The sequence below is a fragment of the Nansenia antarctica genome (genome assembly GCF_963989245.1).
Source record: "Nansenia antarctica genome assembly, chromosome: 4".
Taxonomy (NCBI): Eukaryota; Metazoa; Chordata; class Actinopteri; order Argentiniformes; family Microstomatidae; genus Nansenia; species Nansenia antarctica.
Genome location: NC_137689.1, coordinates 29,933,757 through 29,947,095, shown reverse-complemented (window position 1 = coordinate 29,947,095; position 13,339 = coordinate 29,933,757). Strand labels below are relative to the sequence as shown.

The window sequence follows — 13,339 nt, the reverse complement described above, 5'->3', positions numbered from 1 at the left end:
TCAGATTAAAACATGTGATGGAGCATTACTAACCTGACTCAGGTGGTTTGTTTCACACAACCATCTAGGAAAGCTTAATTGGAAGCTGTTTGGAAAAGGGCAGGTACTTTCAAAAAATACTTGGCAGGTGATTGGATGAATCTGTCTATCATGGGCTAATTTCAGAGAGCATTACCACATGATACCATCAAACTGTTAACTGCTCTTATGCCATCAAACTGTTCTAATGCAAGGATGAGAACTTAAAAGATATGAATTGGAACAACATATTTATGTATGTTTTTTTTAAACAGCTGCCATTTTGTTTCTCTCAAGTGTCTTTTTTTTTAACAATTCCAATATGAAAATAAAATAGGACCTTTCTACAAACAAGGTTATTTAATTATGGCTCAGGAGCAGCATCTAAATATTGCACATACTGCAATCAAGTTAAATAAAGTGATAATAAAAATGTCCAGTAAAAAAGAATAGGTCCTTTCTGTAAACATTGAAATAGATAAAGCTCTTCAACTCGTCGTAATGTAGGTCTATGTAAGTGCACGGCTCGACCGCAGATCGGTTGTTGTTGCATAGTACTCCACGGGCCGGTTTCAGCGACAAGGCTTAAGCCTAGTCCTGGACTAAATCACACTTTCAATGTAAAATCTCCATTGAAGATGTTTTTTAGTCTAGGATTAGGCTTAAGCCTTGTCTGTGAAACCGGCCCTATATGTTTCAGCTCCGTACGTGCGGGATGGAATCACATTATCTTTTATCCAGCGTTTGGATTAGTTTTTTAAACTCTTCGTTGCTCACAGTGTTAATAGACACCATGTCTTTAGCGAGGTAATGCGTGATGGAATTGGTTATTTCACGGTGCCTTCGTGAGCCCTTTTCATACGGGGTAACAGCCGCAAACGACTCTAAAACTCTAGTTTGCTTAACGTTAGACTGGGCTACGGGACTTTCACTTAACTCTCCGTCATAGAGCTGCCCGTGGTACTTTTTCAAGTGCTGATACAGGTTTGTGGCGTTGCGTCTGGATGTAGCGACTGTTCCACGACAGGTCGTGCCCAAAACCTGCTTTTGTTGCACATCTGTCGTCCTAAACTCGAAATACTTACAACAGAAGTGCTGTTTTTCTTCGGGACTAAATCGTTGCTTCTGGCTCTGCTGAAGTCATTTATCCACCATGAATGTTGCTAGCTACCGAAACGTGGGCGTTTCACGTGCGATGTTGTTGTTGTGCGTGTGCGTTGATTGACATTGACGTTCATTGACATTGACGTTCATTGACATTGACGTTCATTGACATTGACGTTCATTGACATTGACGTTCATTGACGTTGACGTTCATTGACGTTGAATCCGACGCGCTGTATGACGTATCCCATACGGGTAGTGGTGGTCTAGTGGATAGTGAGTTGGACTTGTGATCGGAAGGTTGTGAGTTCAAATCCCGCCTGAAACCACACCACTACTAGTGTGCCCTTGAGTAAGGCACTTAGCCCTCAGTTACTCCAGGGGGAATGTCCCTGTAATTCGTAATTGTAAATCGCTTTGGATTAAAAGCGTCTGCTAAATGGCAAAAAAAGCTGGCTTTGCGATTAGCTAATCGCATCATTTCAAATCGCGATTTCGATTTAAAATCGATTAATCGTGCAGCCCTTCTCTTTACCCAACAAATGTGACGAGTTGGAGGCACTCGTGATGCATCATTCAGTCTATCGGGAGTGCAGCCTGATGTGCTTCTCTGAGAGCTGGCTAAATGACAACATCGCCGACTCATGTGTGGAGATCGAACTATTCATAGCAATATGCGCGGAGCAAAAATAATCTATTACTTCTAAAATCACCACGAACAGAACGGCGGAGGTACGGGTAAACACGGCTCATGTTGGTGTCCTCAGAGGTAAGAGTTGGTTTTCTTTATTAACTCAACTGATAGCATTACCTTGCTGTTGTTGTTTACCGAATGCTCCATCTGACTGTCACACTGTGATTTTACTTGTGTAAACAGTTAATGAGTAACGTTAGCCGGTTCTGTGCGTGTACTCTCACGTAGGCCTACTTCGTATTGATCTTTCTGTGTGTGTGTGTGTGTGTGTGTGTGTGTGTGTGTGTAATGCGCGTTCCGCATGTTCCGCTGCAGCTGTAGGATATGTTGGTATTTGATCACCTTCTATATAAAATCACCTGCTCGGCTTTAATGACTTAACCGCTATTTAAGAAATTATAATTGTTGCCACCCTCTATACTAGTTTTTGGTGAAACCACGTCTTTGTTTTGAGCGCCAGTGCGCGTTTTATGCGCGTGCACGCGAAAAATAACCGCTCCGCCACTAATGTGAAAAATCCTGGAGGAAACACTGAACCGGTGTATAAAAGCGTTATGGAACGAGAAGCCGTGGTATATCGTGGAAATCTGCACGGCTAGGGGGTGTAACGGCATTCCGCTTCGCATCGTGCCTAACCACCCCGCTAGCTGTGCCGATATCCCCGATATACCACGGCTTCTCCTTCCATAACACTTAAGTAGGCTCTGCTTTATATTGGAACACTACTGTACATACACTTGAAGGCTCTATAATACGTTAGTCAATACTATTGTCGATTGGTTTAACTGAGGTTAAGAAAAACCTAGGATAACTTACACGTGCTTTGCTCCAGAGTTCATCTTCAGATCGTGCTTGACGAGTCTGATGTAACATTTCAGGTCGTTGCCAGTACATCTGAATCAAAGAGAGGGTTGATTAATAATAATAATAATAATACATTGTATTTATATAGTGCTTTTCCAGGGCTCAAAGACTAAAGATTAGTCCAAGTGTGGCTACTGCTGTTTGACTACGTTTATCAGTGAACACACCGCTCAGGGGTGCAAACTGGTGACACATTTTCTTTATGCCTGAAAACGAAGAAAATGATCAATGCGCGGCTAATCTTAGAGGAGAACATTTTTGACGGGGGGATAGCGCTAGCACTAATGGTGCTAAATGGATATCGCTAGCACTAACAGTGGTCTAAAGATAGCAGCAGCCCTGACCGTAACACCCACATAATTACTTAAAAAACAGTTTACTGTGATTACACTGTCTGGAACTGTACCTAGCTGCCTGAAGCTAACGGTTATTTCAACAGCAGTGGAGTTTAGCAGACAGGAAGATTAGTTAGCTCGCACTAGGATGAGACTTAGACCGACCCCCCCCCCCCCCCCCCCCCCCACAACTATTATTTCTTTTTTTGCAGATCTACACGATTCACATGGATGACCAATTTTGAGGTAAAAACGGCTAATTTAGCAGAAATGTGACAAGTTTGCACCCCTGTTAACTCTGCTTCACTCATCCAGTGATGAATCAAGTCACCCAAATTGTCAACATTGCAGAGTCCATGGGTGACTTTATCCACCAAAAACACCACATTATAATGCTTCATTTTATAGCTAATCAAAGTGTTGTTGTTACGGAAATAGAAACACACGGCACTCTAGGTGGTTAGTGTTCCAGAATTCTTTGGCGGTTGGTGAGTGAACCGTGTGATAGTGAACTGAAATTGATCGTTATCGTTGAAAAGTGAAAACGTGCCAAACGGAGGCTTAAAAAAAAGGTCTTACTTTTTGGAGATATCCTCCAGTTCTTTCTGCTGCTCGTCCTCCTTGGTTAACAGGGATAAGCGAGTCAGAGACGCGTCCACTTCCTGGACGGTCAGCAGACTCTTGGCGGCCGGAGGGAAAGACTTGCCGTCTTCAAAAAACATCCTCACCGTCTCCGACACGTCCCCCTTTACGCAGGGAATAAAAACACATTCGATACAGATCAACCACGTCCTGAAATACTCAAATAATAATAATAATAATAACTCATTGTATTTATATTGCGCTTTTCCGGGGCTCAAAGACGCTGACAATATGGGAAAAACAGAAGACACAGAAACAACAAGCAACAGATAACATGAGCACATAGAACACAGAGTTAACGAACAGGCACAGGGAACAATTAACACAGCAATGTCCAGGGGGGGAGGGGGGTGGCAGGGTTAGGGGAGATGGTTAGGCGTAGGGGAGGTTGTATGCGTGGGAGAACAGGTAGGTTTTGAGGTGGGATTTCAAAGTGGAGAGTGAGGGTGAGTCTCTGAGTGGTTGAGGGGAAGAGTTTCAGAGGCGGATATAGAGCATCGATAGATGTGTGTGAGAGAGAGAGAGGGTATGTGTGTGCTTTTGTGTTGGGCGGGGGGCGGTGCGGTCCATGTCAGTAAAGTGTCAGCGATATTGAGCACTGACCTGCTCCAGATCTCGCACCATCTCGTCCTGGTTACAGTTGAAGATCCGACTGAAGAGCTTGACGATCTGTTTGTCGTTGAGGTTGTACACACTCTTCACCACCCCCGGGAGAAGCAGCTTCACCGTCAGGTACAGGTCTCCTTTGAACTTATCTGAGAGGGGATCAGAGAGATCAAGATCAGGCGGGGCCGTCGACAGAAGAACAGGTGGACTTGCTGTGGACTGTATTCAACACCCTTGCAATAACATCAGACGACACAGAAGGATAACCAATAACCCATAATTCAACTTCAACAGATGATATTCTTGCAGGGTCGGTGACCGTGATCTGCAGTCATTACAATGCACAGCAATCTTGTCATGAGTTGTGAAGACCTAGGGCCCTATTATGCACTTCATAAGTCTTAAGCAATAAGACGAGGCGGTAGATCTAAACTTAAGACGTGGAGGCGTGGTCAAGGCCACTTTGCTATTATGCGTGCGGTAGTGGGCGCCTAAAACCCGGCGCTAAGCAAAGAAATTTGTCATGGGTGTGTTTTGGGCGTCTTCTCAATCAACCCAATCAGCGTGCCAGGTGCCATTCCCTTTAAGAACCGGCTGCGTTAAGTCATTAGCGCTATGCTATTATGGAAGTCCTAAGAAGGAGGTCAGCGCGCTTCTCTGCCTCTCCCTTCTGAAATAAAGCATTTATACTGTGACCGTAATTGACGTCTTGCCGTGGAGCCACGTGCGTGTTCATGTGTGCCCACATGCATGCGCAAACCGCGGAGGCGCGCTCGTGTTTCAAAACGTGCATGAAGTCTAAACTTAAGAACTTTTCAAACCACTTCTTAGCGCTAAGAGCAAAGTCAGATCGCATAATAGCAGGGGCGCCTAGTGCACTTCATTAACATATGAACACTCCCACAATGAGTAATATATGCACAGGAGTATTATTACGTCTTATGTGTGGGCGCCTATCGACACCGGCATAATAGCAGTAGCGCGTATGAAGCGCATAATAAGGGTGGCGGTAGGTCTTAACCTGGCGGTGCGTCTTAATTAAGACTTAAGACGGCAAGTTAAGAAGTGCATAATAGGGCCCCTTGTGTTCCTACCAGAGTACCTTAAACTCATCCATATGGGATGTCGGACCGCTTGTGAGGACCACATGCATGGCAACCCAATTAAAGACTAATGTCATGTCTGAGGGGTCTAGCCAACACACCTCCCTGAGAGCCCTTCTTGAGGAAGTTGTGGATGATCTGAGTCTTGACGTTGTAGCTGTTCTTGTCTGCCACCATGGCGCAGAGTTTACGAAACTCTCGGAGGAGGCAGTCCTTGTGTTTGGGGTCACAGAGCTGGGCGGACAGCACACTTCCCTGGCTGGGTTTGGCAGGGGAGGGGGCCGGGCTGCTTGAACTCCCAGCCTTGGTAGCTGATTGGACCCGAGACAAAAAGACGACATGGGATACCAGAGTTTAAAAAATCACTTCAGAATCAGAATGGCTTTTATTCCATCTTACTGTACAAGTAGACAAGAGTCAAATCCTTTGACTCTGGTTCCTCAACATTGACATTGCAGCATTCAGATACAAAAACACAATAATAATAAGTAACGTAAGTAAGTAAATAAGTAACCCTACATTGGTAAAGTGATAAAGTAACAAAGTGAGGGTTTTACAGTGGCTTCAATAATACAACATTGCTGCACAAAGTATGATGATATGAAATGGAAAAAATATATATATCACACATCCACGTGTTCACGGCAGGCGTTGAGACGCCACCTCACCTGTGAAGCCACCTCACCTAAATGGACTGACTTATATAGCTCCTTATTCCAAAGCGCTTTACAACGGCCTCTCATTCACACACACATTCACACACCAATGGCGGCAAGCTGCCATGCAAAGTGCCGGCCCGCTCATTGGGAGCAATTTGAGTTTCAGTGTCTTGCCCTAGGACACCTCGACATGTGGCCAGCCGGGGCTCGAACCGCCGATCTGCCGACCTTGCGATCATTAAACGCCGGCTCTACCTCCTCACCTGTGAAGGCTCTACCTCCTCACCTGTGAAGGCTCTACCTCCTCACATGTGAAGGCCCGACCTCCTCACCTGTGAAGGCCCGACCTCCTCATCTGTGAAGGCCCGACCTCCTCACCTGTGAAGGCTCTACCTCCTGACCTGTGAAGGCTCTACCTCCTCACCTGTGAAGGCTCTACCTCCTCACCTGTGAAGGCTATACCTCCTCACCTGTGAAGGCTCTACCTCCTCACCTGTGAAGGCTCTACCTCCTCACCCGTGAAGGCTCTACCTCCTCACCTGTGAAGGCTCTACCTCCTCACCTGTGAAGCCAGAGAACTTGCGTGGAGCGTTCAGGGACGGGTCAGCGGGCGGAGCGGACGACTGACCGCTGGTGTTCAGCTTGGTCTGCACCTTCTTCTTTGGACTCGCGTTCGACTTGGCCATTAAATCTAGGAACATGTTAACAGTCAAACACAGGGTTCCCACACCTTCTGAAACATCACATTCAAGCACCTTTCAAGGACTTTCAAGACTCAATTCCCTCAAATTCAAGGACCCAACACGGCATAGTTTGAGACAGATCTAGATGAGAATTAATATAATAGGAACTATCCGCTCTCAGACAACAATTAAAAAGAGAGGCTTGAATGAGTGAACACTAGATGGTCTCTTGACTTCTCTATCACAGCACAGCAAAACAATATATTGTGAAATATGTGTAAAGTTAAGCAATACAGAGACTTATTTACTAGTTGACGAGCTAAGTAAAACATGTTTGAATATATAGGCTATATTTAAAAAAATATATAAAAATACAGAGAGACAGAGAGGGGAATTCAAGCACTTTCAATGACCCATGTCTATTTTCAAAAACTTTTAAGACCTTGATTTTTCTCAAATTCAAACTTTCAAGGACTTCAAGGACCCTTGGGAACCCTGCAAACAGATTCTCAAGAAGATTACAAAAAACTAAGCCGAAACGGGAGTGACGTGATGACTGCATGCAAGTGATACTCAATACCGGTACTACCCCATCCCAGTGGACACTACTCTTTGCACATCTTGTATGACGACTGACAAATATTGACACCACATTTACTGCACCGTTACTGTAAATTATTATTCACCATAGAAATTATTTCTGTATGCGATGTATGTGACAAATAAAACATGATTTTATGTGAGCCTATGGACCATTCCTGTTGGAGGTGCCAATGTCATCATGCTACTCCAAAGACAGAGAACGCAGAGGTCTACACAACGTACCCGAGACAAGTTTGTTGATGAGCTCCTTGTCTGTATCCTCCAACTCCTCCCAGCCGTCCAGATCAGTGATGTCTTCGATCTTCTTGGTGGTGGCTCTAGCCTTCTCCAGCTTCTCAAAGATACACTTCATATGGTACCACTCCTTCATCTCGCTGGCAGACTCGCTGAAGGGGTTGGGCACAATCTTGCCTATGCGAACCAAGCCCTTCATGATCTTGTCCTTACACTTCTTACACCCAGCCGTGCCCCGTTTAGCATACTCCACACACCACTTCTGTTCTGCCATATCTGGCGGGTTAGAGGAGTACTGACGCCAAGAGAATTGGAAGTGACAATCTAGGGGAGGACTGGTCTTCCAGAGTGCCTGGTAGCTAGCAGTAGCTGAGTGGTAGCTGCCCCAGGTACAGGTGAGAATGCCACTTGACCGAGGTAGGAGTTTGAAGCTTGTAGAGAAGGGATGAGCTCCGATGACTTTCCAAGAGGGTTGGAGGCACCTGCGAAATTGTCCAAGACGCGTGTTGCTGTAGACAATCTTAAGTGCCACAGAAATGTAATGACTCTGCATCCAGTATGTGTAGTGAATGCGTTTATATCTAGAATAGAGAAGAGACACATTAGATCATTGAAAACACTGAAATCGACATACACAAGCGTGATCATGTGCAATGATAATGTGCTACAGTGTAGGTTATCTAACAAGCAATCATGGATAACTGCCGAGTTATATAGACAGCTAGCTAGATACTAGCTAATAACAAGCCCAACATTGCTAACCTGATAAACAGGGGAAGTGTCAGTGTCGCGGGTGTCTAGCTAACGACTTTACAATGTAGCCGTTAGGAGAAAGGAAACACGAATAATGCATAATTTGAAAGTTTCATTCCGGATATGACTTAGCGGGTTGGCGATCACCCGTATAATAATATTATGGGGTTCGTTGTTGGCTAGCTAGCTAATGGTACATGGACCGCACATTGGATCTGGCTACAATTAGCAAGCTAGCCGATTTAAAGCTTATCAACGTTTAGTCTAAATTAGACCGACAATTATCTAGTCGTGCTGCTCAATGGTGGTTCTTTTCGGTCTAATATGTTCTTTACCTTTGTATACCTACTCTATATACTTTACCTGCTGCATTACAAAGTCACACAAATTAGCCTGTTCCTTGAGAACATCCCCTCCTCTTCCCTTTAAATCATGCCACGCTTCCTCTTTGTTTGACTGGATCCCTGGCATGCTTATGCCGACCGAAATGTGAAAAGGCATTATGGAAGTCAGGTTAACTCAACACAAATCCAGAAACTCACACACAAAACCCAACTCCACAAATATCTTGTAAAAGCAGACACTGCATTCAAAATAATGTATTGTCTTCTCAAAATTAAAATTAATCGTCAAATGACAAACACACACCATCAAATCAATAGACACTTGTAAGAATATTTGTAAGAATTTGAACACTGATGTGCACAATGTAAAACACTATGATCAGAGGAAAACAGTACTATGATAAGATGACAGTTGGATTTGTAAAGTGTTCTTCATACAGAACAAAGAATAGAAAAAATAAAAAATAAAAAGCCTTCTGCATACAGTAATACTCACAAAGGCCACGAGACCTCGTAGACATGCAGGCAATGTTCTCCCTGGCCAAGCAGAGGGTAAAGTATTGCGTGGCATGACGAATTCAGCCCTGAATACTTCAGATATATTTATATGAGAGCTCACCTTTGGCCCATTGTATCTAGTGTTTTGTTAACTGTGTGGTTTAGAGCTGCAAAAGTAGTGATAAGCAAGAAATGTGTTTGTCATTGTGAAGAATTGGTGTGAGAAAAAATACACCAGTTTCAGGTTTTGGTTATTGTGTTTGGGGTTCCGATGTTAGTGTTAAAGCAATAGAGAAAAACTGTAACACATCCAGCTTCTGTGTTAGTAGGCTACTTTCAAAGAAAATATAGGGGGTTCCTTGGTTACAATATACAAACAAATAACCAACTACCAATGACATTCAAGGAATAATACCATTATTACAACTTCACAAACATGTTCTCACCTTGAGTGGTCTCTGTACGTTTTTTTCCAGGGCATTTGGAGAACTAATAGGTAATTAGGGTAAAATCATGATGCATGGCCACTCTGTACAATGAGATTCTGAATTGTTATTGATTCTCAGCAGACAGCATTGTGGGTCTCTATAACAATAAAATGAATGACAAGTCTATGACAGTATTCAAGGGGAAAATGTGGAATAACTGATCAAAACCAGTTATACAGCTAAACTCTCATTCACCACAAGATGGCTTGAGCTAATCTGTATCATGCTGCTTGTTGTACTGTAGCACCCACATAAGTGAATATCAAGCCATTATTAACATCTAACTATTTAAGGTTGTTTGTCTTTTTCTATTGCTGACCAAATCATTCTATTCACAGACGTGAACATTCACAAACATAAAATACAGGCTAAACCAGTTATACAGCTCCTGCTTTCAGCTATGCTGAAACTAATCTTATTATGACACACACGCACCCACACACCACTGTGTGACAATTGACACAATTGTTACCTGCCCATTGTAAACAATCAGGGTTTTCTCCTTCAGTGAAGAAAATCCTATTATTATACACCCAATTCAGTGGCGGCTGGCCAATAGAGGGCGCTGGGGCGCCGCCCCCACCTTCACTTCCTAGTTGCGACTTGTAAAAGCTTTTTAAAAATAAACATTGTTTATTCACAAAATGCGGCTGATATTCTGTCGGCGCCTATCAGCATTCATTAAAAGTCCTCCAATACAATAAACATTGTATCTGTGTGTGTGTAAAATTCACTGTTAAAATACATAGGGGAGGAGTCGGGGCGCCGGCCGAATGCAAGTCTATGGCACTGCAAATACTTTTGGCTTACACGTGAGCTGTAGCAGCGCTCCAATTGGCTGTCTCCGCAAAAATTGCGCCCCGAGCATGCACAGATTATAGGCTTACCTAGGCTGCAGGCTAGGGCCACTACCACTAGGGGTAGTACAAATTTAAAAATGCCCTGAATATCCCTGAATATCCGGTTAATAAGTCTGACGTCAAACGTGACGTTTTGCAATTTCCGTCTCCAAACCAGAAATTCTCCGCACCAGAGTACCAGTGTACTACAGCGGTAGAATGACAGTTTAATCGTTTTTTAGACTGGGATCTATTCATACAACAAGGGACACAGCAGCACTTTCCCGTTGTCCCCATATTGTCAGGGTATTTGAGCCTCGGAAAAGCGCTATATAAATATAATGAATTATTATTATTATTGCGGCATTTCGAAGACAGCGCCTCAGCCAACTTTGGACCCGGAAACGACAACAGGAGAGGAGAGCAACAGAGACAGAACTGAGGTGATAACAAACAGTTCAGTATGACAGAGACAACTAATAGAAAGACAACTGTATGATTATAGAGTTTACATGTTCAAGGAAATATTGTATGATAATAGAAAGGTACACTTTAATTTAATTAAAGAAGTAACAAAGAACACATTTATTATCACAATTGCATTGTGTTCCATGTCTTTCTCCATTGAATAAATAATGCCTAGTTGAATGGCTAAACAAGACAACTGTCTGGACAGTACTATATACAGTATATTCTCATGCTAAAATCGACTGTAAATCCAGATTTTAAAGTTGATATTCTTCCCCGTGGAGCATGCCTCCATAACCTGTGCCCCACCCAAAATGTTTAGCACCAGCCGCCACTGACACCCATTAAACAGTGTAAGTTAATATCAAACCATTATTAATATCTAGCAACAGATGTGCTTGTCTCACATGAAAGTTTCATATCCCGCTTGAACCTCCATGTTGCTCAGTCGGCTGCTTCCAAACAAAACATCTCTGCTTTCTTCAAATAAACAGGTGATTTCTGCCACTGACAACAGTAGCGGTATTTTTTAATTATTTTTTTACAAACAACATTCTCACCTCAGATGGATCCATCTCACCACACTGATAGGGCGTTCTTGAACCAAGTCTGGAACCGGCCGGCGCGTTTAGACCGAAACTCAATTGGTTCTATATCGTGGAGCTCCGCCCCATAGGGGAGCTCTGCTCCTATTGGTTTACCCCGCTACCTAAAGTAGCCAATGACTGAATTTTTCGATGTCCGCGCCCGCCCTGGGGTGCTATAAAAGGGGCGTCCTTCGTTCCCTCATTCTCCCAAAAATTTCAGCACGGGTTTACATCTGAGACTGCAAGAAGGACGACTACAATTCCTGGGGGTGCACATACAGGATGACCTGTCCTGGAAGATCAACACAGCAGCCATCATCAAGAAGGCACAACAGCGGCTCTACTTCCTGAGAGTCCTCAGGAAAGACCACATCGGACAGGAGATGCTTGTGACCTTCTACCGCTGCGCAGTGGAGAGCATCCTCACCTACTGCATCTGCGTGTGGTTCTCCAGCTGCACAGCCGCAGAGAGGAATGCGCTACAGAGAGTCGTGAGATCGGCCCAGAAGATCACCGGCGCCCCCCTCCCCTTTCTGGAAGAGCTGTACAACACACGCTGCCTCAGGAAGGCCTCCAAGATCTCCAGAGACCCATCCCACCCTGGGTACGAACACTTTGCTCGGCTGCCCTCGGACAGGCGGTTCAGGACCATGTTCGCAAGGACAAACAGACTGAAGCTCAGCTTCTACCCCAGGGCCATTCAGGCCCTGAACACAGCAAAGACCTAGGTTCTAGGCCCTGGACAATCTAGACAATTTGATGGCAGCTACTAGATTGAAATCAAGTGCAATACTGAAACACAACTGTGAACATTTCAAACCTGCAAACTGCGACACTTTAAATGAATGTGCAATAACACTATGTGCAATATGACAACCCTCGGGTACATAAGGTTCAGAGATAGGAAATGTTAGAATAGGTATAGCATAGCATAGAGTACAGCACAGTGTTTTATTTGTATAGTATAGTGGAAAGTGTACATAGCCTTTATTTATGTAAACCAGCTCTTTTCCCTTCTTGTTTTTAGTTATTTTTTCCTAGCACCAGGGGAGCCCCCCCTCCCAAATGTCGTTGTTTGGTACCTGTACTATATCAATGACAATAAAGACCATTCATTCATTCATTCATACAAGAGACTGGAGAACCCGCCAGACACTTCCCTTCAGCGATGAATCGTCCGCCGCCGACCACGAAGAAGTTCCTCCGGGACGCCTGCCGCTGCGACTTCCTAGCAGCGGAGGACAAGCACGACTTCTGCCACGTCTGCCTCGGCCCCCAACATGCCGAGGCGGCGTTGGTCGCCTCCCCCAGCTGCCTCCCCTTCCACCTCCTTTCCGTCGCGGAAAGGCGGAAGAGGAAGGCCTGGTTCAAGGAGAGCATTCCCCTGGCGGACGCTATCTCGGGGATGCTATCCGACTCGGATAGCTCTGCCGATGATGCGTTCGGACAGGCCCCAGAGCGGCGTTCGCCCGCTCAGCCGGCCCTGGCATCACACCGCCCTCACCCAGCTGAGTGGTCGGTGTCGGTGTCAGGGTCAGAGAGCTCTGATGAGGGCGAGCGGCAGGTAGAGGCTCACGAGCTCCCCGCCCTCGCCCCCCCATCACTCCACCACGACTTACAGGGCCTCCTGGAAGCTGCGGCAGGCGTGTTGGGGATTCCCCGTCCCGCCTCCCCTCCCCCAACGACTGAGTCCTTCTGGGAGAAGGAACTGTTTTACGGGAAGAGGGCGAAGCGACAGGGCCAACCTCCTAACGCTGTCCTCCCGGGCTTAGATAAGTTCGTGGAGGACACGTGGGGAGAACCACTCGCAGGCAGGG

General features: G+C 45.0%; 1 protein-coding gene across 1 annotated transcript in view; it reads right to left on the bottom strand.

Annotated features, from left to right (window-relative positions):
* lig3 (ligase III, DNA, ATP-dependent) overlaps nucleotides 1-7,828 on the bottom strand; it is a 32,692-nt gene extending 24,864 nt beyond the window's left edge. The window contains exons 1-6 of the mRNA XM_080528156.1: nucleotides 7,534-7,828; nucleotides 6,588-6,716; nucleotides 5,468-5,677; nucleotides 4,261-4,412; nucleotides 3,595-3,761; nucleotides 2,633-2,710 (exon numbers count right to left, since the gene is read on the bottom strand). Of these exons, the coding sequence (XP_080384282.1) occupies nucleotides 2,633-2,710; nucleotides 3,595-3,761; nucleotides 4,261-4,412; nucleotides 5,468-5,677; nucleotides 6,588-6,716; nucleotides 7,534-7,819 (1,022 nt within the window). The 5' untranslated portion in view covers nucleotides 7,820-7,828. The remainder of the gene's footprint in view (nucleotides 1-2,632; nucleotides 2,711-3,594; nucleotides 3,762-4,260; nucleotides 4,413-5,467; nucleotides 5,678-6,587; nucleotides 6,717-7,533) is intronic.
* Between the last annotated feature and the right edge of the window lie 5,511 nt (nucleotides 7,829-13,339).